At 45.1% G+C, this 26,753-nt stretch overlaps 1 protein-coding gene across 1 annotated transcript in view; it reads right to left on the reverse strand.

Annotated features, from left to right (window-relative positions):
* Window positions 1-26,753, reverse strand: part of CELSR2 (cadherin EGF LAG seven-pass G-type receptor 2) — a 129,018-nt gene that overhangs the window by 4,399 nt on the left and 97,866 nt on the right. Inside the window, exons 21-34 of the mRNA XM_054979609.1 lie at window positions 25,131-25,314; window positions 13,871-14,038; window positions 13,626-13,752; window positions 13,256-13,456; window positions 11,744-11,918; window positions 10,211-10,323; window positions 9,440-9,519; window positions 8,655-8,781; window positions 7,321-7,443; window positions 5,933-6,066; window positions 3,969-4,057; window positions 2,704-2,877; window positions 1,625-1,849; window positions 320-563 (exon numbers count right to left, since the gene is read on the reverse strand). Of these exons, the coding sequence (XP_054835584.1) occupies window positions 320-563; window positions 1,625-1,849; window positions 2,704-2,877; window positions 3,969-4,057; window positions 5,933-6,066; window positions 7,321-7,443; window positions 8,655-8,781; window positions 9,440-9,519; window positions 10,211-10,323; window positions 11,744-11,918; window positions 13,256-13,456; window positions 13,626-13,752; window positions 13,871-14,038; window positions 25,131-25,314 (2,164 nt within the window). The remainder of the gene's footprint in view (window positions 1-319; window positions 564-1,624; window positions 1,850-2,703; window positions 2,878-3,968; window positions 4,058-5,932; window positions 6,067-7,320; window positions 7,444-8,654; window positions 8,782-9,439; window positions 9,520-10,210; window positions 10,324-11,743; window positions 11,919-13,255; window positions 13,457-13,625; window positions 13,753-13,870; window positions 14,039-25,130; window positions 25,315-26,753) is intronic.

Raw genomic sequence — 26,753 nt, forward strand, 5'->3', positions numbered from 1 at the left:
CAAGTATGCAAGAAGGGAAGGTTAGGGAGGCAGATAGTCTAGCAAGCCCCAGTGAAAATAGGAGCCAACCTCCAACCCATAATCTGAAGAAGTGCAGGGACTGGCACAAGCTGGGTAGACTCTAAGGGCCTGTAAACAGTGACAGAGAGAGAAGCATTTGTTTTCAAGAGACAGAGCATAGGGAGGGGGTGGGTTTGTCAAGATTTAGAACATAAAGGTTTGAGATACTGGGGCCACTGTGTGAACGAGGAAACTCCCATGAGGCAGGTGGCTTACAAGTTTGGTCTGTCCATCAGACAGAAGACTTGGTCATACTCACTCGGAGCCTGATGAGTCCTCATCCACTGTGCCAGTCTTTATGCTCATGGCAATGGGTGCGAGGCCATTGAGCTGCTCCTGGAGCGTCTGGCGGGGTCGCGATACCCCTCCCCCACGACTGCCATCACTGCCCGAAGAGCCATGTGAAGAAACCATCCCTGAACGGCAGCTGGACAGCTTGTTGTGGATACGCTGAATGCTGTTCTTCTCGCTGATGGGTGGCAGGCATTTCTTCTTTAAAATGCCTGAGGGAAGAATAATCAGAGTCAGGGAGAATATTTCCTGGAAGTATGAAACCAAGCCTGCTCCATCATCTTCCCCCTGAACCACTAATTTCCCTTCAGAAGGTGCGTGACTCCTCACTAATATCAATGGAAGTAGCGAGATGGGAACTGACGGTTTTGCCTGCAGTATTACCTTTCACTTTCTTTGGTAACATTAAAAACGCAGGCTTTGGCCCTTGATTCTTCTCAGGTAGAATGTGTATGAAATCAAGGACTGCATCAAACTCAGGCTAGATCAGAGTTAATTGAGGTATTTCAGTCAGTGGGCAAGAAACTGGCCATTTTTGCATTTCTGGATCTGGATATGGGAGAACCTAAGCTGGGCTTAGTATGTTCTACAAAACAAGAAAATCAAGAATTTATGCCAAGAAAAGCTAAAATGATATAAATTAAGCAAACTTACTTATATATATTTTGCATAAATATTATGCAAGCAGTAAATAATTGTGCAGTGCACTGAAACCCTACCTCCTGATAATTCCTTGATTTCACTACGCACTAGTGACATGCTTTGAGTTCTATGTCCACAGCAATCATGGCCAGAAACATGATCAACTGACAGCATTATCCTTGGGAAAGCTAAGTTGAATGGAAAGGTGGCACAGAAATGTTTCAAATAAATAAGTATGTAGAATTATGCCCATCTAAGCCCACTGATTCCAACAGACTTGGAGTGGTGGCAGCTTGCAGGATGAGGCATGGGGACAGCCTCCACAGCTGTGCCCTGCTGAAGAGGGAAACGATACCTTCACCAGTGGGTGACAAGAGGCAGCACTGCACAGGTGCACAGCTTCTGAGAGGTTAGTAGAACCCCATGCCACCTTATGGAGGCCAGGGTATTCCTCCTGTTCCCTGCCCGCCTTGCACCGCCACTGGCTTAGACTAGAATATCTCTGCATAGGATGAGACAGACTCTGAGGTTGTTGGTTTCTGCATCCAAAACTAACTGCACTTGCACAGGATACCAAATAGCACAGGCCCCTTTTGTAAGACTGTAGCGGGAAGTGAGTGTTGCTCTTTACCTTTCTGGGGCTGAGCAGCAGGGTGAGGCAGTGAGCTCAGGATGCTCTCCCTGGCCTGTGTCTCCCCATTCTCTCTGAGCGCTTCCTCTGCTGGCCCCAGCCAGTCATTCTTGCCAATTGGATCCACGCGCAGCTTCTCTGACCCAGCGTGCCCATCACTCTCACTAGCAGTGGTCACGAAGTCTCCTGGCCAGTAGGGTTTCCCAGGGCCAGAAAGGTTGTCTGCTGAGGGGAAAGGAGAAAAGGAGCATGGGTGCGAACCCTCTGCCATGCTTTGCTCTCTCTGATAGCCAGGTTATGCAAAGGTTACGCTCAGCCAAGTTTTGCTCAACCATGTTACACTCACAAGACCACCTATTCAAGGGAAAGAAATATATACCCAAATGCATGAGATGCAGGCCCAGAGAATGTGAAATGACAGAGAGAGCTGGAAAGGTTCTTTTTCTAGCTCCCTGATTCTGAGGTCCCTAGGATATTTTGATAGAAAGACTTGTTGTAAGAACAGGATACACAAGTGGGGACAAATCCAGTACCATGCTGAAATAGTATGGATGTTTTAATATTGTACAGAATATTTTGTCAACCAACTATACAATGGGCAGGGATTTCAAGGTACAAGGTGCAGGGCACCAAGGAAGCTATGAGGCCCCAGGAGGATGAAATAGCTTTGTCCTTTGCCCTAGTCCCCCGTCCCCATCTGGGCAGGGGGTGGGCCCCAAACATCCCCACCTGGCCCCAGTCAGGAGTCTATGCATCTGCCAGTTGTGGGGGTTGTTGCCAGCACCCAAACACTGTTCTTCTTATCAATCACACCTCTGTCTTCTCTGCCCCTATTCCTAACACTGTCATTGATTCAAGGTCCAAAGCCTGACTGCTGAGGAAGACGCATATGGATATCTAATGTCAGTGCTACAATAAAGGACAAGCTAACAGACCATACCAAGAATGATCTCACTACTCTGAGAGGGATCTCAGTCAGCTGAAGGCTGGAGTTCTGAGCTGGCATGGGCCACCCCACCAGCCCCTAATCAGAAGGACTTCGTTTTTCTAGAACTTCCAACAGCACACTCCAAAAGTACCTTTTGGAGTACTGTGTGCTGGCATTTTCTCATTGTTAGGGCACAATAAGTTCTCCCAGCAGGGCTCTCTGGCAAATTCTTCATCCTCTTCACTGTCTGAAGAGTGGGTGGAAGCGTAGGAGACACTCTGATCATCCTCCAGGGAAAGGTCACTGTCCGAGTCAGTGTCACGCTCTGTGGCCAGAGGGAAGAAACACAGTGTTCATTGGTGCACCAGACTGTGGAACTGCTGATCCAAGAACTGTCAACATAGTTCCCATTCATCACACACACACACACACGCTTCACCCCCATCTCTGGTCTATATCAGACCTCAGTAATGTAAGGTGTTTGTCTTGATTTTGGCATTTGCAAATAGATCCAGCCAGTTCCTCTTGTTCAGCAGGCATCACTGATCGATAGCTAGTTATAGGAAGGATCTCATTATGTTCCTTCTTCTACTGCTCCCAAGCAGGGGGACCAGGGAGATAAGGACAATGCTCTGACATACCCACAACTCTACCTTTCCTTCCTAGGTAAGTCTTGAGAGACAATAGAGACACTTAACCAGTTTCTGGATGAAATGAAGGCCTGGGGCATGGGGAAGATATTGCTTTTTCACAACCATGCTGGTTTCCAATTTGCTCCTGGTGACAAATTCAAAGTACTGGTGTTGACCTTTAAATCCCTAAATGGGCTTCGTCCTGAGTAACTGCGGAGCTGCCTAAACCCATACAAGTTTGCCTACTGCCAAGATCTTTGAGGACTGGCCTTCTCCACATGTCCACTCTGCATAAGGTGAGGTAGATGAGCACACAAGCAAGGTCCCCCTTTGCTGTGGCCCTCTGGGTTTTGCAGTTCCCTTCCCTGAAGACCCAATTCGCTTGCTCACTAATTGCCTTCCAGACATCTGTTAAAACAATTTTTTTCCCAGAGGGAAAGGGTGAGGGCGGGTCTAAACGTTCCCTTTCCCCCAGTATTTAGTTTGGTATAGTGATTAAGAGCGGCAGGACTCTAATCTGGGGAACCAGGTTTGATTCCCAGCTCCTCCACTTGTAGCCAGCTGGGTGACCTTGGATGAGTCACAGCTTCCCGGAGCTCTCTCAGCCCCACCCACCTCACAGGGTGATTGTTGTTTCAGGGATAATAATAACATGCGTTGTAAATCGCTCTTAGTGGGTGTTAGGTTGCCCTGAAGGGCGGTATATAAATCAAATGTTATTGTTGTTATTATTTATGACAGTTCTTAATTTGTGGTTTATCCTTGCCAAGCTTGCTTCCCCCACCATTGTTCTGATCCTTGGCTTCCAGGAAGAGTGAGCTGGGATCCACAGGCCCAATGTGTAACTGGCTGTTGTTCAAGCCAGACTCCTCTCTGTAAGGCAAAAGGAGAAGAGTTAAATGCCACACAAATCTCAGAACCCCTGATGCACAAAGGGGTAAGCCAGGAAGGCAGGAAAATTAGTTTAAATGCTCTCTTTTTCTCTCTACTGTCCAGATTCAACTTAGAAGCAAGAAACTCTTTCTTCCTGCTGTAGATTTCCATCAGATTTTTAAAATACAGAAACCAAACATTATAGAAATAGAAATATAACAAAGACACACACCTTTCCATATAAGTGACAAGAGTTATACCAGGCATTAGTCCTTTTAAAAGGTTATCAAGGAGACCATCTCTTAGACTATTAACTGCAGTTAGTTTAAACTGCAGTTTATTGAAATAACCACAGTTAGTGTAACAGACAACCAAAACTAGCCAGAGGCTGTTTAGAAATTTGCCAGTTTGCTGCTTGTGAGAGCCAACTGCAGCAGGAACAGAGGGAGAGTTGTCACTCTGAGCCCAGGGGTGAAGGGCAGGGCTACCAAACAGACCAGGATTCCTGCAACTGGGTGAAAATACTACCTGAAGTTACTATAAACTAACATTTGCAGGCTGAGATATACCTCTGACTAAGACACCCAGTTTGTGGCCTACCTATTAACCAGAGTTGATGGGATGCCTAACATTCAAAAGTCACATTAAAATGGAGCTTAGTGTGCTGGCTGAATGCATCCTTATTCTGAATTCTTAATCCAGAATGAACATTATTTGTTCTTTTCTCTGAATGATCAACATGAAGACATTTCCTCATTGTAACGTATCTTGTACATCTGCAGCTCTGAAATGATTATGAATATATCACCTACCAAAGTTCATCCTGCCTCCCCCACCCCCCTTCTCACATTCCTATTATGCAATGGCATCATTTCAGTCTTAAAATAAATGACAATGAGAATATAGGACCAGGACCAAGTAGCCAAAAAGAAGGGCAATACTGGGCTTTTACCTATGGGAACATTTGAATCTATTTAATGAGAAGTAACTTACCCCACAACCCACCCACCCCTGAAGACTGAACACTAAACAAGAACGATGAACGACTGCTTCTTTCTGGGCCTGGCGTGACTATCGCCAATTACATGAAACCCATAGAACTGACTCTAGAAGGACACAAAGGAAACCTCAGGCTCAAGCAAGAGATGCAGCAGGAGTTGAGCTAAGATGAGCTTCCCTTCTGAGATGGGCAGGCAAGTGTGTATCATTTAGTATGCAGAGGAGTTAGCCGTGTTAGTCTGTGGTAGTAAAATCAAAAAGAGTCCAGTAGCACCTTTAAGACTAACTAATTTTATTGTAGCATAAGCTTTCGAGAATCAAGTTCTCTTCGTCAGATGCCTGATACAGAGACTGGTCAAATACAGAAGAGCAGGAGAGAGAAGAGGCAATTAGGGGGAGGAACTGGGGGAGCTCAGTGGCACCTGGCGTGGGCTTTCGGGAACCACAGATCTCTTTGTCAGATGCATCTGGCAGGGAGAGCTGTGGTTATCGAAGGCCCATACTGCATTGGAATTGGATGGTCTAGCTGTTTGGCTTCTACAAACTAACAGGGCAAACTCCTTTGAAGCCAACTGATACACACACTAAAAGGAGATGTTTACATATACTAGCAAAGGAATGTTTTGATTGCTCCCTCCCCCTTCCTCCCCCTAATTGCCTCTTCTCTCTCCTGCTCTTCTGTATTTGACCAGTCTCTGTATCAGGCATCTGACAAAGAGAACTTGATTCTCGAAAGCTTATGCTACAATAAAATTGGTTAGTCTTAAAGGTGCTACTGGACTCTTTTTGAATTTAGTATGCAGTTTCTCACTGGATTATTTCACATGTAGCACAGGAGTCTGTACATACATTGCTTTGCCCTAGCATTAGCCTTACCTGAGGACAAATGGAATGTAGCTGTGCTGACTCTTGCCTGAGCGGACAGTGCTGTGCAAAGAACCTGTGGAGTCTCCAAAGGGTGTGTGGTACAACTGCCCGTCCACATACGTGTTGTTGCAGTTATAAGCAGGCTGAGGGAGAACCAAAGCAGATAGAGATAAGCACCATTTCCCCTCATATATCTCCTTTCCTCTCAGAAACTGAATTCCACAATTGGGAAACCTTCCCCCTCACAAATCTGCAAGAGCTCCTCTCAGTCCTGTCTTACAGATTTTTCACTGTTCATCTTCTTGGCTTATCCAATGCCAGCAGACACTCTGAGCACCATTCCTGCCATTTCAGCTCCTCACCACCAGGAGACCAATCCATCGTCTCTGCTGTTCTCTGGGCTGAAAAAGGCTATGCCCCGTGAACAGAAGATGATTGGGAGACAAAACACAGGGATGTACGTACTTTGTACAATGCAAGCTTTCATTACCCCCCACCCCCTGAAACGTTCTAGCCCTCAAGGCTATGAAGATACCATGATGGAAAATGTGAGGAATTCTTGACATATCTCCAGTAAGCTAGCAGTTAAGTAGGATTTCCAGCAGTTTGGGAGTAGGGCTTCAGTGCCATACACAGTTCATTGTCCTCTTTTATGACTAACAGAAGCAAACTAATAGCAGGATTTGAGTCCAGTGGCACCTTAAAGACCAACAACATCTTCAGAGTTTAAGCCTCCGAGAGTCCAAGCTCCCTTCAGATATGAGTAGGAATGGAGATTCCTGAGCCTTTATATTCCAGCCAGAAGGTTGGAAGGATGTAATAAGGAAGGACATCAGGATGCAGCTTGATTAGATGGGGAGATGTAGCAAAGGAGGATGTCAGGATGTAAAGGTACAATGGTCCAGCACAACTTCACTAGAGCAGGAATTAGCATCTGTAGTGAGATACGAATCCTATGTCTCTATTCAACTCCCCCCCCCCCCCGATGGGGGGTGTCTACTGTTCTGAATTTGTGAATGAATTCAATTTCACCAATCTCATGTTTTAATCTATTTTATCCAAGTTTATACAATCTAATTTATACAAATTGCAGAACTGTGATTTTCCTGGCACATAAATTGTTTTACATTTGGGGCTGTGTTTTTGTTGTTTTGTGTTTTAAGAATAGTGCATGCAACACTGACAAAAACCCAGGCCAGATGAAACCAGGAGAAAAGCCCCAAGGTCCATCTAGACCAGGATTCTCCTGCAGTGGCCGAAAAGATGCCTCTGGGAAGCCCACAAGTGAAACATGAAGGGAACAACTTTCCTTCTCAGCCCTCCCTCCCCAAGCACTGGCCCGTTTGTCCCAAGGGTCCCTTGCTTTTAAGACTGCTGCTGCTTCTTCGAGCACTCACCGCTGTCAAAGTAGATTTGGTGGTGAGTGTGGGGTCAGTGCTGTGCTTCTTGCCACAACTGGACTTGAGAGCCTTCCTCACTTCCTTGCATAAGATGACACAGAGGAGGAAGATTGAGGGACCCTGTGGAAGAACCAAGGAGGTCATAAGCCTTGAGTTGTGACCTGTCACCAGACTGCACCCAGGAAGCCACAAAGGTCACTTCAAGAGTGCCATTAGCTCACCTGCAGCCTTTGCTTTCTTTCTCCCTTCCACACTCTAGGGTTGCTGTTCTCTTACTCCCTGCTTCCTCCCACCCATGACCATAAGTAATAACATTTTCCTTCAAAGATATCCAAAAGCACATTATCCAAAGACTGATCCCAGATTGTTTCAACAGGCAGCCCGTGTGCAAATCTATAGAGACGTAATCAATTTCTACAGCAAGAGTTTTTGCTGCTTTTATCTGATAAGACAAATCAATCAAACTTTTGTGAGATACAGCCCACTTCTTCAGATGCATGAACCTCTGACAGCAGGATATATTCACAGAGAGGAAGACAAAAAATGCCACTGAGGGGTTAAAATGTAATGAAATGCAGGTGGTATAATCTGTGGTTTTTTATGCCATGCAACTGGGTTTTCTATCTCACCACTTCAAAAATCTTCATAAATTAGGTTAATTAATCCTATAATGGCAGAAATTAATCTGCAGGTCTAGCTGCTGTTTTGATCCAATGAGTTCAAAGCTCATGACCGTCTTGTGACAACCACTGCTTTGAATCAATTTATGCTGATTTCCAGCATGCTGATGTGCAGAGCTCACCCAAGATCAGCCATGCTCAAAAAGCCACATAAAATCCTTCAAATTTGACCTAACCTGTCAGTCTACAGATCCCTATGAAACTGGAATAAACTTTTAAAAAGAGAAATAATGAGCACTTAATGTAATTTAGAGAATTTAGGAATAGGTTGGGGGGTGCAGAATCTATTTATGCCCTAACCTGAATGGTCCAGGTAGCCAAATCTTGGAAAGCTAAGCAGGGTCAGCCCTGGTCAGTATGAGGATGGGAGACTACCAAGGAAGGACAGAGTTGCTACAGAGAGGCAAGCACTGGCAAACCACCTCTAAGATTTCCTTGCCTTAAAAACTCCAGCAAAGTTGCCATATATGGGCTGTGACTTGATGCCATACACACGCACACACAATTGATTAATACCATTGGAAAACATTATTTATTAATTGATGATACTTACTGCCAACCCCTCTTTTTTGCCATCTGCACAAGGTGGTTCTTGGAAGACCCCACCAGCCCCTCACCTCATGCTCAGCATCCCTCTTGTGTCCAACTTACCTGGAGGCAATTGAAGCCAGCAAAGAGGTAGTGGAAGAGGATGGCATCACTGTTGACAGACAGCAGGGCCAGAAACCAGGTGACACTTATCAGCAGCAGAGAGACAAAGCCTGAGCGCAGACCAGAGCTACAAAGGAGAAGGAGCACAATCAGCTAGACTTGCCCAAAACACCCCAAATGCTCTTAAATAAGAAAGAACAGCCATGAACAAGAGCTGGAGCATAGCATTACATCTGACCATTATGAGCCTGGTCAAATATTGTCAGTTGATTGGTCAAATATTTGACTGTTTCTTGTTTTGACCAACTGGTAACTTTATCCTGGAAAAATGCCTATCCCTGCAGAGCATGTCCTCCACTTTGTTCCCAGGCACCAAAAGTTGGGAGGCAGTCATGGTATTGCCACTACTTGACATTTTGTTGTTTTGTTGGGGATCCTGTAAAGCCTAGGAGAATGCTGGAAACACGAAGGAATGTGGCACTGGAAATGGAGTGTTAGGAGATAGCAACAGAAAAGTGGCCATGCAGAGCATAGCAGGAAATGGAATGATGGTAGTGGGACTGAACGCAGTATGAATGGCACAGCACTGGGAAGGATAAGCAAGACTTCTCAGCAGAGAGCAGGGTGGTAACACCAGTGATTAGGATGGAAAAGACTTGGAAACTGGCATGAAAGTAGGAATAGTAGAAGTAGGCAAGTTGTAGAAACAAGTGGCGAAACAGCACAGGGTCTGTTACACAGACTGGCTGTCAATGTACTGACTGCAATAGCCACAGAAGACTCACACTGTCCCCTTCTTCTCAAAACCCTGTTGCTGAGCAGCACAAGTAGCCTTGGTGGCCAGGATATAGAGGAAGATGCTCATCTGTGAGAAAAGAGAGAAGGTGGTTATCATTTATCCTCCCTCCAAGTAGTCCTTCCAAACCTGGAATATTTCCATGCCATGGGAGCCAGAGCAAGCTCTAGTCTTTTGGGAGGCTGCTTTTTTCCTGGTTTTGTAAAGACTATCTCTAGCGATGTGAATTTGAAAAAAAATAGGTATTTTTCAGATTTGGGTTTTGGGAAGGGCATGAATACCAGTACTCAGGGGTATTCGGATCCCCAGATACTGTTTCAAGATTCAGGTTCAGGTTTTTTTTTTAAGAATTCTGAAATTTTTTGCATCCTTTATTCCCTATGGGAGACTTTTTCTGGGGAGCTGGAGTGGCTGTTTTTCAAGTAAATGATACTAACACTGCAGGGAGCCTAGACCTGCACATCCACCAAAAAGACGCTAAGTTTCAAGCAAACTGAATCAAACGGAATCAATTCTATGACCCCTCGGCAAGGTGCCCCCAGCCATCCTACTTGTCTCTTGTCTCCACCTACTCCAGTCCTTGCTAGGGAGTCTTTTTTTCCTGGGTTGTAATTATAGCTTTTACCAGATGCAAGCCAAAACATCAATGCAAACATATGATGGTCCCTGTAAGTCAGTCCACTTTTGTGTCTTGGTGCTCTCATGCCTCCCTCACACAGCTCAGCCCAGCTCTCCCCTAGTCCCTTATGTTCCTACTCACTGCAACAGCAAAAACAATTGGTCCAGCGAAGCTCCATATAAGAGTATCATAGATGGAGAGCCAGCAGAAGTCAGGGTTTCCATAACCTTCAGGGTCCAGGCCCACAGCAAGCCCTAAGGAAGGATTCCATACACAGCTATCAGCAGGGAGAAGTATGTGTTCCTAGTAGAGGTGGGCATGAACCAGGAAAAAAATGAACCATGGGGTTCGTGGTTCATCCCATTTCATGAACCATGAGCCAAGAACTTTCACGAACTTGCCCCAGTTCATGAACCAGTTCGTAGTTCGTGAGGTTTAAATACCCGTTTCCATGCTGCTGCAAAGTGGCACGGAAAGGGGCATTTCACCCCCACCGGCTTGGATCAGCTGCTTGGCAGGGAGATCCCCGACAAGCAGCTGATCAGGGGGTTTAAATGCCCCCTTTCTGTGCTGCTTCGCAGCAGCAGGGAAAGGGGCATTCCCCCCACCAGCCTGGATCAGCTGCTTGTCAGGGAGATCCCCGACAAACAAGTGATGGGGGAGGGTGAAATGTCCCTTTCCCTGCCACTTTGCAGCAGCAGGGAAAGTGGTATTTCATCCCCGCAGACTTGGATCAGCTGCTTGTTGGGGATCTTCCTGACAAGCAGCTGATTGGGGGTTTAAATGCCCCCTTCCTTGCTGCTTCACAGTGGCACTGAAAAGGGTATTGGGCTTTTATACGAACCACACGAGCTGGCAGCTCAGTTTGTGGAAGTTTGTGGAAAACGGGGTTCCACGAACCGCTGGTTCGCGAAGCACATCTTGCAGTTCATGCCCATCTCTAGTCCCTAGTAACTTCACTCAGAATCAACAAGGCCATAAGTACATGAAACATGAGGGTTCAGTGTACGGAGCACCAAGGTGGTGGTGGTTGTTATTTTAACTTACCAGGTATGTGCAGCCTGAATCATACTGGGACCATGGAGTAAGAGGGGTATTAAGCTTTCCTTTCATGCCATTTTCACAATTCAAAATGGTCCCAGAGGAGCACTATTTGCCCCTCTGTGAAAGTGCATATACACCTAGTACCAGCATACTTGCAAGACATATAACACTCCCTGGCGACTTTTCTTAATTAGGAAAAGCCCTTTCCCCTTGCGCCACTGTCTTGATCTGAATCACACACACACATCCCACATCAGGAACTGAGTTTTAAAAACAATATGTGTTCCTTACACAGAACTCGCAGTGATAGCCTTAGAAAGCAGTGAGGACCAAAAAAAGTAGCTCATGGCCTGAATAACAGGAGCCAAAACTAAAGGGCACAAAAGTAATTGGGCATGGAGTGGAAGACCAGTTCATTCCAGCTCTCTGTTCTAGCCTAGAGTTATCTAGTTATGCCTGCCTTGAGTTAACTTGCAGATGTCAACTACACAGCAGGCTGTCCCAGTTGCAGACCAGAATCTCTTGCTGCCAGCTTCTGGTTGCTAAACTAAGGCTTCAGCAAAGGACAGCCAAGGCGGAGTAGTCCATGTGGAACTGTTCCACAATATACAGCCATGCTTTAAGGCCTACCTGTGATGAATGCTGGCACGCCCCAGCCGACCATGTAGTAGAAGCGCATGGGGCCATAGTTGATGTCACGCACCTCACTCAGCATGCGGTAGATGTGCAGAGCTTCCAACAGTGCCCAGGCAAAGGTGCACATGTACAGGAAATGCAACAAGATTGCAATGACAGTGCAGGCAAACTGGCATAGGTAGAAACAGAATAAGGGAATTAGGATCCCTGGCTGGTGCAAGAATGAATGCTTCCAAGGTAAGCCCCCCCACTCCCCCACACACACACCAAGTGCACATTTTTTTTCCTTTTGGTGCCTTCAAGTTGCAGCCAACTTCTGGCAACCTCAGAGGGTTTTCCAGGCAAGAGATAGGCAATGGCAAACCACCTCTGAATATCTCTGTATAGCAACCCTGGCCTTCCTTGGTGGTGTCCCATCCAAACACTGAACAGAGGTGACCCTGCTACCACCCAGGTCATACTAAGCCAAACAAGGGGAGAAAACCGGATAGTGAGGAGTACAAGCAACAAGTCCGGAAATATGCAATTAATGCTGACTTTTATATAAATGTTGCAATAGTGCAAACGTGCAAAGTGCAAATAAATAACATGCAATGAATACAATAAATATAGTTAATACAATTCAGTTGTCCAAGTCATAATATAAATGTCCGAAACAGACCCACAATGGGGATATACTAAAGAGGAAGTCACAAGGCAGTCTTATGGTGGTGGCTCAAGTCCAATGAGATGTAAAATCCACAGGTGCCGACGGGATTATGCAGGCATCTTATACAATTCCCGTTTCGTATGAAACATACTTCTTCTTGGGCACAAGTACAAAGGTTGCCAATCCACTCCAACGTGACTGCTCAAGACCTATTACATATTACGAAACGGGAATTGTATAAGATGCCTGCATAATCCCGTCGGCACCTGTGGATTTTACATCTCATTGGACTTGAGCCACCACCATAAGACTGCCTTGTGACTTCCTCTTTAGTATATCCCCATTGTGGGTCTGTTTCGGACATTTATATTATGACTTGGACAACTGAATTGTATTAACTATATTTATTGTATTCATTGCATTGCATGTTATTCATTCATTGCATGTTATTTATTTGCACTTTGCACTTTGCACGTTTGCACTATTGCAACATTTATATAAAAGTCAGCATTAATTGCATATTTCCGGACTTGTTGCTTGTACCACCCAGGTCATGGCAAGTGCACAAATACACCAGTAGAAAAAAGCAATCTTGCATCTGTTCACACAGACCCACACTTGTCTCCCCATCTTTGTTCTGCTCCAGAAACAGTGAAGTTGGGTACTCAGAGCAGTTCAGCTGACCCCTCTGGGCCACCTCAGAGACACCCAACCTATCCTCACCCATGAGCTCTGTACTCAGGGCAGAGATCATGCTGGTGCTGCCAAGTGCAGTTATGTGGCCTGGGTCGACTTAGTTGAATTGGTTGCCCCTCCCAATTGTCCCCATAGCACCTCACACCCTTCCAGGAGCTCACTGGTAGATCAGCCTGGTTGATGCCCAGCAGGAAGATAAGCTCAGAGAGAAACAATGCCACCACCAGATTCTTGCGGATGCTGTGCTGGTTGGATCTTAAGGCCCGCAGGCCTGCCAGGAAGAAGAAAGTGAGCAAGAGGCTGCCCAGTGTCACAGCAATAGAGGCGTAGGTAATGGTCTTCAAGGGCAGGATTTCACCGTTCTGGGAGGAAAAGAGAATGTGTTTATGGACACATTAGAGAAACATGGTTTAGCTATTAGGCATGCTCTTACTAGGCCCACGGAAGAATCTAATCCTTACCACAGAGCATCTGCTCTGTGGCCCTGCCCTGATCCCTCACCTCCCAAGGAAAAGTCCCTACTTTTTTCACCTCTCTGCGAGAAATATCCATCAGCACAGCAAAACTGGTCATGTGGTTACACTGGCAGCTGACATGGGTCTCGTTCCTGAAGACAACATCACATCCTTTGGCTGACCAGCCACCAATCCCACTGACTCTGGGGGAACAGCAGAGTGAGGATGATTAGGTTGGTACTGAGTGCTACTCCGTCGCTCCCCACTTCCCCCCCCCCCAGAAAAAACATGTCAGCCCCAGATGTTTCTGTGGGAACTCACAGGATAGAGTGGTTCCAGAAGACACAGATGGGCTTGGTCCGCTCCTCAGTTTCCAGCAGCCGGAACTGCACAGTGATAGGCTTCTCCAGGGCCCGCTGCATCAGTGCGTCGTTGTCATGGATGCTGATACTCACTACTGGGGTGTTGATGATGGGACGCTTGGGGACCCTGTGTGGGGGGACACACGGTACAGATGGACACATATCCGGGTACATGTTGGTTGTTTCCTACAGCTGTAAATTCCAGGCCTGATCAGTATCCCAGTGGAGATGCGCACATCTGCTAGCAGAACACACTCAGACAAAATATTAAGTTAGATCAGTCCTGGGCCCTGTGTTGTTCAACATCTTTATAAATGACTTGGATGAAGGAATAGAGGGGATGCTCATTAAATTTCCAGATGATGCTAAATTGGGATGAGTTGCATACTCAGTAGAAGACAGAAGCAAGATTCAAAGTGATCTTGACAGGTTGGGAAACTGGGCTAAAACTAACAAAATGAATTTAAACAGAGATAAATGTAAAATTCTATATTTAGATAGGAAAAATCAAAGCCATACTTATAGGATGGAGGATACTTGTCTTGGCAGTAGTACATGTGAAAATGATCTAGGGGTCTTAGTAGATCATGTACTGAACATGAGTCAGCAGTGTGATGCTGTAGCTAAAAAGGCAAATGCAATTTTAGGCTGTATCAAGAGAAGAATAGTGTTCAGATCACGTGAGGTGATGATATTGCTTTACTCTGCTCTGGTTAGACTTCATTTGGAGTACTGTGTTCCATTTTGGGCACCACAGTTTAAGAAGGATATTGCTGAGGAAGGTAAGGAAGATAGTCTGGAGGGTGGGGTGTCCAAAGGAGAGTAACAAAGATAGTGAGGAGTCTGGACTCTGGAGGCCAAGTCCTGTGAGGAAATGTTGAAGGAGCTGGGTATGTTTAGCCTGGAGAGGAGGCAACTGAGAGGTGATATGATAGCCCTCTTCAAGTATTTAATGGGCTGTCACATAGAGGATGGAGAAGAGTTAGTTTCTGTTGCCCCAGAAGGTTGGACCAAAAACAGCGGATTAAAATTAAAGCAAAAAAGTTTTCAGGAAGGGGGCGTGGCATCTGTGCAAGATGGATGCATATTGAAGGAGCTCCAGCTCTCCCCCGCCTGGAAGCATGTAAATAAAGCTTTTTAAAGCTTAAAGTTTGAGGAGGCTATGAAAAAGCAGGGGCTGATGAAGAAAAAATCACCAACAAAAGCAGTTAAGTGCTTGCAAAACCTCTTTGAAGGAGCTGACTTTGAAGTGCAGAAAAGCCAAGGCCTGGAAAGCAAAACAAACATGGCCGAGGGAATACTGGAAGCTAGTGCAGAGGTAAATAAACAGCTTTTACTCTTACCTAAACAAATAGCACAGCTTGAACAGTCACTCTTAAAACAAATGTCGGCTTTAATACAGCCCCTTTCAATGCAGTTGGCAGACATTAAACTAGAGCTCAGTAAAACAAATGCAAAAGTTGAAAATGCCCTGGATTTGGCTCTTATGTCGCAGAGGGATATTCGTGAGCTCCAAGATACCTCTGACTCTCATGAAATGAGGCTAATTAACCTTGAAGTGGCTGCACGAAGAAACAATTTGAAGATAAGAAACGTAGAAGAGTTGCAATCTATTAATGATAACTTAATCACAATGCTAACTAAATGGTTCTCCGAACTGCTCAATTTACCTAACGATGCAGAGCTAACCATCACTAAGGCTTTTCGACTGGGATCTGAGCAGGCTGCCAAAAAGAGAAATCTTCCAAGAGATATCATTGTGGAAATTGCAGACCACAAAATACGCAAGCAACTAATGGATGTGACCAGAGTCAAAAGCCCACTTCTTTTCAACGAAAAGCCAGCTTACATCTTTCCTGATTTACCGGGTGAAGTGTTGTCCAAAAGGAAGGACTTAAAATCAGTCACTTTAGCCTTGCAAAGAGCTAACATTCGTTACAGATGGAGCAACTTTATTAAACTCTCTGTCATGCATAATGGAAAACAACTGATTGCTTCAAATTTAGATGAGGCTGAACAATTGCTGCAGAACTTGCATGTGGAGACTCCGATGGATGTCAGCAAGTATAGTCAAAAAAGAAAATTTCCAACACCTTCTCCTCAAAAAGGGAGTAAAATCCCTATTCTGGACAACTAATTAAGAACAACAAAAAAGAATTAAGCTTAATGTGGGAATGTGTTTTTGAGTTTAGTCAACAGTTGAGGTGGAAATTCTCTGCACGTTAATGTTCATCTTATTTTTCCAGGTGGGGGGAGCCTAGGGTGGTTTCTTCAGTGTGGCTCCTGTTGGGTCGATAGTTCCAAAGGGTTGGTTTTTTACCAAATAGCTAGTGTGTGCAGTAACACACTAGTCCAAGTGAACTATAACTGTTTATTTTTCCTTATAAAAATTTCTACAGTTTTATAGCTTTGAGCTGTTACTAATAAGATTTGGGGGAGGGAAGAGGGGTATACTGTTATAGGGTTAAGGGGAATTGTATTGTGGAGGGTCTTGTTACTATAAAAGTTAATTAGTTTAAGTAGTGATTTTTAATTTTTTTTTTACATTTGCTAGAACTCAGCCTCTAAAGTGCACCAGTGTAAAAATATTTTATTTTATAGCTGCAAATTAAAATATTGCTTATTGTATATCTAAGCTGCTAGCTTAGTGTTCTTTGGCTTCTGTTGAGTTAGTTTTTAAGGGTTGGGGTTTTTTTTTCTCTCAACAAATAGCTAGTGCGTGAAGTAACACACTAGTCCACGTGATTTATAATTGTCTTTTTATTTTTTCTTACTCAAGTTTTTATAGCTTCATATTTTTGTATTTTTTAATGCTCTGTTACTAATAAGAACTGGGGGAGGGAAAGGGAAATAGTATTAACGGATTATATAAAAGTGATTTTTGTTTTTTATAAAAGTTAATTAGTTTAAATAGTGTTTTTATAGATTCCTTTCTACAACGCTTGATAGAGCTTAGTTGTTTGTTTTTTGAGATAAAATGTATTAGAGCAAAAATACTTAATTCTACTGTCACAAATTAAAATATTGCTTACTGCAATCTTTGTATCTAAGCTTCTAGCTTAGTATTTTTAGTACTGCTTTAATTTTAATTTTGGTAAAGAAACATAAAAAAGAGGGGGGAAGAAAAGAGGAGGAAAAAAGAGAAGATTAGCTATTTCTAAGTTGAAGAAGTGTTTAATTTTTGGTCGTTAATAAGTATCTGATAAGTTATTTGAGAACTATTTTTTCTTATAACAAACAAAAATAGATATGGCAGACCATCTCAAAGTTATTTCCTTTAATGTACGTGGCCTTGGAAATCCGATTAAGAGAAAACGAATTATTTCTGAATTATCTAAAACAGGTTCAGACATTATATTACTACAAGAAACTCATTTTGATTCTAAACATACAAAAAACTTGAAGTCTAATCGTTATCATTTACAATACCATGCAGTTAGGACTTCCAAAGCAAGAGGGGTGTCCATCCTTATTTCAAAAACTTTACCATTTCAACTTAATGACTTAATTAGAGACTCTAAGGGCAGGTTTCTATTCATTAAGGGTACAATTGAAAACCAGCTATACACCTTTGGTTCTATATATGCACCTAACCAGGACCAACTAACATTTATAAAAAATTCTTTAGACAAATTTACACAATTTAGTGAAGGCATTCAGATTTTAGGGGGAGATTTAAATTATATAATAAATTATAAACTAGATAGATCTAGACCCAAACAGAAGACATCTAAATATAAGAATGACTACTCCGGTCTAGCACACCTTTTAGAGAACAATAACCTGGTTGATATTTGGAGGTATCAACACAAAAATGAAAAAGATTTTACCTATTTTTCTTCAAAATACAACATTTACACTAGAATTGATTATTTATTAGTTTCTGATTCAATTACAGACAATATAGTCAGCTCTGAATTAGGTAATATTACCTTGTCAGATCATGCATGGGTCAAATGTTCATTACAAATCAATCCAAATTTTTTCAAACCAAAATTTTGGTCATTCAATAAGTCCTTAATTACCAATCAAACAACAGTCACAGAAATTAACAAGATTATAGAAACACAGCCCAATCCTAAGAAGGGCACGGAAAGTGAACAGGAACCGAACTAAGGCTTGCGAGGGCGCATCTAGCCCGTACGCCCGCGTAAGTGGCCTTCCGCCCGCGCTGGGACGCGGCGCTGGCCCGCCGGCGGGCCAGCACCGGTGCAAGCCACAGGCGCCCGGGCGGCGGTGCAGGAGTGGCGTAGAGCCCTACGCCGACGCAGGGGGGGGCGGGGAGCAAGGCGGGGTCGGAGTTAGTCCGCTCCCTAAGCTCCTCCAGAAGCGGGAACGCCCACAGCGGCGCAAAAAAGCTACGCCACGGAAAAAGAAGGCATAGCCCATAGGCGTCCATGGAACGGCAAAAAATCAGCCCCCTCTCTGAGCGCCCCGCCCCGCCCCTATGGCCCGAAGGAGCATAGGATGAGAACTATCCCGGGGACCAATCAGCGTGCGCGCCCGGCGTGGACGAGCCCCCCTCTCTGCACCCAATCACCTGCGACCGCGCCCTACAAAACATCCGGCCAGCGCCGCCCAAACCCCCAGGTAAGTGAGCACTCGGCCGGAGGCTCTGCCCGTCTGCTGAGTGGCATTGCCCCTTTGAAAACCGAAACGGGCTGAGGGCATTCACATTGGCAGGCGCAGAATGCACTCGGGGGACTTTGCGAAAAACTGGGGGAACTTCGCATAAAGGGGAAGAGGTGCAAATGTCTGCCTAACTCTCTTTCTACCGTGATAGAAAGAATGACTCCACAGCTAACTGATGCATGCTAGTTGCTTCTAACTAAGCACAAACAAACTAACCCTTCCGTGGCAGAAGGGAATGACACTTTGCAAATTAACCGCATGCTCTCCCGTTTCCTTGCAGGTGCCCTGACTCTGGCGCTCCCACCTGGTGATGACCGACGGAGCGCTGACAGGTAAGGAGGAGGTGGGGGGGCATTCCGCAGATTAGTGCAAACCGCCCATTCACCTGAACCCACCCGCTCACTTGCTGCTTTGGGTGAGGCCCAGCAGGGGTGGGGGGCAACCATGGCCGCCCCTGGCTGCCTCAGAGGCAGGCGCCTCGAAAACCACATGTGGCCAGGTGTTTGTTGTGACCAGCTCATTCCCTCCCATAAAGGTAAAGGCTTCCCAAGGCTGAGTGCATCCTCGCCAGACCGTCAGGCATCAGCTGCTGCCCTCGACCATGTGCAACCCCCCCCCCGGATGGCGGAGTGTGGGGCTTGCCTTGCCAGTGGAACGAGGCAAAGCCCACACGTGTCTTTTTCCCCCACAGGCACGTCCAGGGCATGGCTGCTCCCCCGCGCCCCGCCCTCCCCAAACATCTCTGACGGACGGTTGGCTGCAGCCCAGGAAGCACCGTCGCGCCGCGGCCTGCATCCCAGCCCCGCCCCTCCGAGCGGGAAGGAGGGCTGTGTGGAATGCTCCGGCTCCCTCGCCAGCCTAAACGCAAGCCCGCTCTTTCCAGTGCAATAAAACGAGATGTACAACAACTGTCTTCTGTGTCTGCGAGTCTGACTTCGTCCTCCGCCCCTCCCCCAACACTCCCGTCACATCTCCCCACCTGCACATTGCCACAAATGTATCCGACACACCCCGTCTTGCCTCCCCGCCCCCTCCCTCCCTCCTCCTCCCCCCCTCCTCCTCTGTATTTGACCAGTGTCTGTACCACCCATCTGCCGAAGAGAACTTGATTCTCAGAAGCCTATGCCACAATAAAATTGGATAGTTTTAAAGGTGCTACGGGACCCTTTTTGAATTCGCTACCACAGGCTAACACGGCTAACCCCCCTGCATCTATGGCCAGGTAGAGGGTTGGGGCGGGGCATGTGAGCGGGGAGGGGGATCAATCCCCGGTGGGGAGAGTAGCTGGCACCCGATAAGCAAGGGAGAGGGTGGTGCGAGCTGCCGCTGCAAGGGGGCGGGAGATGGCAGGGGAAACGGTCCACTCGCGGGAACCCTAGCCCCCACCAATGGAGAATCCAGGGTGGTGGCAGGCGGATGCCATATCCTGGGCAGGAGGTCTCGCGCGCCTGGGGAGGGTCGCCCCCATCGCAGCCGCAGCCCCAGCAACACAGTCCCATGAGCGGCCGCCTCCCAGAGTGGGTCCAGCCCCTCGGGCGTCTGCAGCAGCCCCATTGGTCATTCCAACACCTTCCACCCCAGGGCGTCCTGCCTCGCATCCAATCCCGTGGAGCAGTTGCCAGCCTCCCACGCCAACAGGCCATGGTTGTTGGGAGGGGTGGGGTGTGCCTCTCGAGTCCGTGCCGAAGCCCTGCTCAGGCGGCTCGTCGCCATCCTCGACCCTCCGGCCCCACCCGCTGCAGCAGCTCCACCCGCCCCAGAGGCACCCCTCCCTCGGGCCCAGTTGCGTGCGAGAGGCCGGGCCCGTGGACGGCCAAGGGGGTCCGGCCGCCGGCCTCGCCGGTGACCGCCGCTGCCGCCTTGGGGGTGGGGTGGGGTGTTTTGCTGCACAGGCGGCTCTCCTACACGCCTCCCCTTCCTCACGTCTGCTGGGGGAGGTGGGATGATATAATAATAAAGGCTGATTTCTGTGCAATGGGTGTCTGTGTTCTTTGCCTTGGGATGGGGACGAGGGGGCAGGCCTGCTGTGTCTGCCTCTTGGTGGCGGCCTCAGGCCAGCCCTCCCCTTCGGCGCCACTTGGGGGCTGTCCCCTGCTGCCAGAGACTGGCTGCTGCCCTGGATTCCTCATGGCAGGGCGCCTGCCAGTCCCATGCCAACCTCTCTGGACGCGGCCGCCACGGACTTGGTGCTACATTGGGCAAACGGGGGAAAGGCTTCTCAGACTACGCCCACCCCTCTCCTTCCCGACTGCGAGCCCCGCCCGACACACGAGCCGAGGCAGTCTGCCGGCATGGGCGCAGTTTGCCTGCTGCTCTGGGGCCTGGCCGGGATCGCGTGCTGCCCATAGGCTGCGCCTTTCCTGGCCCCTCCCCCTGACGCTTGTCAGGAACAGCGCCCTTTGGCTGCGCCTGGCGGCGGCCGTGCATCAGACCCGCCCACAACACTTTCTGGTTCTCCAAAATTGCATCTCTGCGCCGCTGCGGGCGCCGCTGCGGCCACACTTTGCTGGCACAGGATCCGGCCCGGCGGCGCCGCCACACCACCAGTGCAGCCGCGTCGGCGTTGGGGCCGGCCATAGGATTGCGCTGTTAGCTATCATTGATAATAAAACAGAAAACATTTCACCAAGCATACTTTGGGATACAGTGAAAGTTGTTACAAGGGGACATTTAATATCTCTTTCAGCACATATTAATAAACAAAGAAATATCCTTAAACAGGAACTCCAAGAGAATATAAAAATGTTAGAAGCTACCCATAAAAGAACATGCAGTAAAAAAAATTACTATCTCAACGTAAATTACTTGAATCATTAGATATCAATAAAATCCAAAAAAAGCTACAATACGTTAAAATAAATTACTGGTTCAATTCACCCAAATTTTCTAGACTTTTGTCCCACAAGATCAAAGACAAAGAGACACAAAGGTGCATTAAGAAAATAATCGACACTAAGGGAGTAGCTCACACCACAACAAAAGAGATTTTGAATGTTTTTGAGGATTACTATACTCAGTTATATACATCCAAAAAACCAAATCAGAAGTCTATTTTGCAATTTTTACAGTCACTAGCAAATTTAAAAAAACTGGACACTAAGCATCAATCTCTTTTAGATAGCCCAATTACTCAACAGGAAATATCAGAAGCAATAAAATCATTGCCAAATAATAAATCACCAGGTCCTGATGGATTTCCATCAGAATATTACAAAAAATTTATCATGCTTATAAGCAAACCTTTAACTGAAGTTTGTAATGAAGTTTTAGAATGTGGTAAGATGCCTCCTTCTTGGACAAATGCTTCAATTACTGTAATACCAAAACAGGGCAGAGATGTTACCAACCCGGGGTCTTATAGACCCATATCCCTTTTAAACCAAGATTATAAAATCTTCACTATGGTTCTAACTAAAAGGATAAATTCATTCATTTCCCACTGTATTCACCAGGACCAATCTGGTTTTATTCCATCTAGAGACCTGACTAACAATATTTACAAAACTCTAAACTTAATCTCATACTGCCAAACAAATAATATAGAGTCTGCTTTTATTTCTCTCGACATTGAAAAAGCTTTTGATTCCATTGAGATCCAATATCTTAAATCAGTGTTAAAACATATGTGTTTTGGTGATAAATTTCTAAGAATGATAGACACGATTTACTCACAAAATACAGCTCAAATTAAAATCAATGGTTTTTTTTCAAATAAAATTGCCATTCAGAGAGGTACGAGACAAGGTTGCCCACTTTCCCCCATTTTATTTATTTTGGCTATGGAACCCTTAGCAGAGACTGTTAGGAATGACACCCAAATACAAGGGATTACCACCAAAATTTACAACTTTAAATTAAGCCTTTTTGCTGATGACCTATTGCTCTATTTGGTAAATCCAATTAAATCGATTATTCCCCTACAGGAGACACTAACAAAATTCAGTAATATTTCAGGGTTAACAATTAACCAAATGAAATCTCAATTGCTCCCAGTCTATATTCAAAAAGATTCAATTACCCATCTAAAAAAAATCTGTAATTATCGTTGGGTCTCTAAATACATAAAATATTTGGGCATTAATATCTCTACAGATTTGAAGCAACTGTTTAAACTAAATCATAATGCAGTTATAGAACAAATAAAATTGAAAGGCAAATGGAACAAATTAAATCTCTCTTGGTTTGAAAGGTATCATATAATTAAAACATTTATTCTGCCAAAACTTTTATTTCTTATGAGAGCAATTCCACTCAAGATCCCGCAGAAAACGATGAAAAATTGGCAAAGTTTGTTAAATAAATTTTTATGGAACTATAAAAAACAGAGAATTGCTTTTACCACACTCCGACTGAAATATGGGAAAGGGGGTTTTAATTACCCAGACCTTAACACATACCAAGTAGCTACCAGGTTATTGAATGTAGTCCAGATTTTACGAACCCCAACTTCTTTGAATTGGGTTACAACGATACATCCTAATTATGCACCTCTTGTAATACAGAATTTAATATGGAATGTTAAAAATGATCATTTATGCAAATTGATAAATAATCCTTTTTTAGTGGATATACTGAGCATATGGTCTCAATACAAAAAAAAGATTTTGCCAAAATTATCCCGGTTTTCATCCTTTTTAGGACAAACATGGTTTCCCCCAGGCCAATCTAATTCTTTTATGTCTTTCTGGCAACAACAGAATTTAACTCGTTTAATTGATATATCCACAAGTACAGGTTTTTTAGATAAACAAGACTTAGAACATAAATTACAACAAAAAATGCAATGGTTTACTTATCTTCAACTTTCTCACATGATGTATCAAATTGGAATTAAACAAATCCTTAGTAACCCTATGACAGAATTTGAACAGCTCTTAAATCAAACAGATTGGACGCAAAAAGGTTTGATATCCAAACTTTATAATTTGCTTCTTAATACCTTTGAATTAAAACCTCAGAAATATCAGCTAGACTGGCAAACCGATTGTGGATCTGTAATTCCCCCAGACCAATGGGAAAAAATTTGGTCTTCTAATATAAGAGATTCTCGCATAATAAACAACAGAATTCAAGCTTATAAAATTATCCACAGATGTTATTTAACACCAAAGAGACTCTCATTATTTTCACAAACTCAGTCACCTTATTGTTGGAAAAGATGTAATTTGATAGGTTCTTTCGATCATTGCTGGTGGAATTGTCCCCTAGTTAACAACTATTGGATAGAGATTTTAAAGAATATAAAAGAAATAACAGGTTATGAAATACCCTTTGATATTAAGCTAATTTTTCTAAATCAATGGGACAACATAGATATCCCAAGCATTAGGAAAGAATTAATTAATGGCCTCCTAATGGTCGGAAAATCCCTTTTGGCAGCTAACTGGAAGTCCCCCAAGATCCCATCTATCGACAGTTGGTTTTCCAGAGTCTGGGATTATTATATCCAGGAGAAAGTTTATGATTCTATTTATATATCTCAGCATTTTCCAAAAGAAACTGATTTTATGACAAAATGGCTCCCTTTCTTTGACTACTTATTAACCAATGATATACACCCTCCAAAGCACTTATTGTTTGTCTCATGGTGTTTCTGAGCAATATGTTGGGTTTCATACAAACTGTAAAGAACCTCCCTCTCTGCTTAGGTATATTGCAATTCTCTAAGCAAATTTTCTTTTTCCTTTGTTAATATTATATTTGAAAACTGGTAGTATATTATAAGCTATCTGTTTTTTCTTGTATTATAGTTGACTTTAATATTGTGTAATTTGTTTTCCTGTTTACGCATTGTATGTTGTTTTTTTAAAGTTAATAAAAAGTTTATTAAAAAAAAAAAGTTTTCAGCTAAACATCAGGAAAAACTTCCTGGCAGTTAGAGCATTTCCTCAGTGGGACAGGCTTCCTTAGGAGGTGGTGGGCTCTCTTTCCTTGGAGGTATCTAAGAAGAGGCTAGATGATCACCTGACAGCTGTGATGATGCTTTAACTTAATATGAATGTAGACAGATCAGGAGGGGGAGGGCATGAAGGGATGAGCTGGTGTGAGGCTCTTGTGGCCTTTTCTTATATGCCCTGGTTAATGATGATCGTCACTTTGAGGTCCGGAGGGAATTTTCCTCCAGACCAGATTGGCCAGGGATCCTGGAGGGTTTTTTGTCTTCCTCTGAGCATTTTTTGCATCTCCTCTGTGGGAGGTGAGAGAGAAGATAGCTGTGAATTTCCTGCATTATACAGGGGCTGGACTAGATGACGCTTGGGGATCCTTTCAGCTCTATGTTTCTATGTTTCAATAAAAGTACAGGTCTTTCATCCTATCCTGAACAGTGGATATCATTTGCTTGGTGTTCAAGAGACTATAAAGCAGTAAGAGAAGCTGACAGGGTTTCAGTAATGGGGAACTGGACCCAAGCCCTTCAGGGGATGGAGGGAAGAGTCTGGCATGGATCCTTTGGGAAGAATTTTTCAGGTATTTGAAGTGGCCTTTCTTTAGGACACCAACAATGGGCGTTCTGTATCTGTTCTTTAGGTATCTGCAGAGCTCCCACACCCTTCAATAGTGCCTGTATATGGGGGAATGAGTGTTACCTCAGGCTCCGCTTGTCTGTGTCATACTGCTCTGGAAGCAAGCCTGCAAGAGTGCGGTAGATGATTACACTGGCAATGGCCTGGCCCTCGCTCAGATCTGGGTGCCTCTTTTGTCTTGTCATCAGGGTGGTTTCTTCTTCTTCACCAGTACCAGGAAGATGCTTGGCATTGGCCATAGTAGGTTCTGAAAAGTGAGCAAGAGATCCACTGAGACTACAGCTGAATCCTGCTTCGTCTGTGGAACAGCTTGTAACAAGGATGAGCAGGCACAGCAAAGATCGCAAGTCTTGGGGTCAGAATAGCACACGCTCTCTCTCTCCCCCTTTCCCAGAGGCCCTGGCATGATAGGCTAGATTCTAGAACTTTAAAAGATATTTATATATTGCTAGTATTTAGAGATCACTTATGTGCAAAAAAGCACCCAAAGTACTGTTTCCAAAGCTCTGATTCCCTCATTTCCAGGTATTATTTCACAGACTTGCTTCGAACAGAGACCTGCAGCAACCATGGCTTGTGTATCATGCCCCTCGCTTCCAGATAATCCCCGTTTCTCTCTCTTAATTGCTGATCAAGGTGCTATATAATTTCCTTTCTGAATGTCTGAGCCTCTGGCTATCCTGTTTCTGACCCCCTGCCCCCATCTTTGCTATAGAACTAGCTTCACGTGGACAGACCCACCAAGCTTGTTTTCTTCAGGGCTCATTTTGAGGGGGAACGCACAGGAACGCAGTTCCAGCAGTTCCCCAAAGAGGTCACATGACAGGTGGCCCCACCCACCTGACTCTCAGCCATTTTGGGCCCGTTTCGGCCTGGATTGGAGCTGAAACAGCCTGGATCGGACCTCTGATGGGTGGTGGATCACTCTCCTGCTCAGCAGCAGCCTGATCCTGACCATTTTGGGCACCTTTTCAGCCATTTTCAGCCCCTTTTTTGCCATTTTGGGCCCAGTTTCGGCCCTGAATGGCCAGGATTGGGTCCAAAACAGCCAGAATAGGTGATGTGGGGGGTATGGCATAAGCAAATCAGTTATGCCAATGACACACTTCCAGTGATGGCAAAGGGCGTGGCATATGCTAATGAGTTTTGCTAATGAGTTCCTCCAGCTCTTTTTCTATGAAATGACCCCTGGTTTTCTTTATTAATAACTTTCAGAGTTTATATAAACCTGGTACATGAGTACATTAAACAAGACTTTCTGGGCTTTGTCTTCATTCAGTATCAAAATAACAGATGTCTATCTACCTTGTTACCACTCCCAGTTAAACTTCTCCTTTGGCCCTGACATGATACTGCCCCCACTGCCCCTCTGGCAGCCCTGCCTCTCTTCTCAGCCCACAGCCTCTTTTGTTCCAGCCTTTCCCTCCCTCCCATTGTCCAAGTTACATCTGGCAAACAATTCTGTGATTTTTCCTCCCAACTTTTAAAGAAGACAACAAAAAGCAGCCATGAGACACTGAAAAAAGGAGCAAAGACTAGCCAAATGTGTGCAATGGATGTATATAGATGTGCATACTTAACACTCTTGTCGCTTTCAAAATCCAGTGTCCTATTTGCCACCTGGACTCTGACCTCAGCTCCTACATCTCTGCCAAAGCCTCTCAAGCCCATCAAATAAACCACTGC

Source organism: Eublepharis macularius, chromosome 5, assembly GCF_028583425.1.
Source record: "Eublepharis macularius isolate TG4126 chromosome 5, MPM_Emac_v1.0, whole genome shotgun sequence".
NCBI classification, from domain to species: domain Eukaryota; kingdom Metazoa; phylum Chordata; class Lepidosauria; order Squamata; family Eublepharidae; genus Eublepharis; species Eublepharis macularius.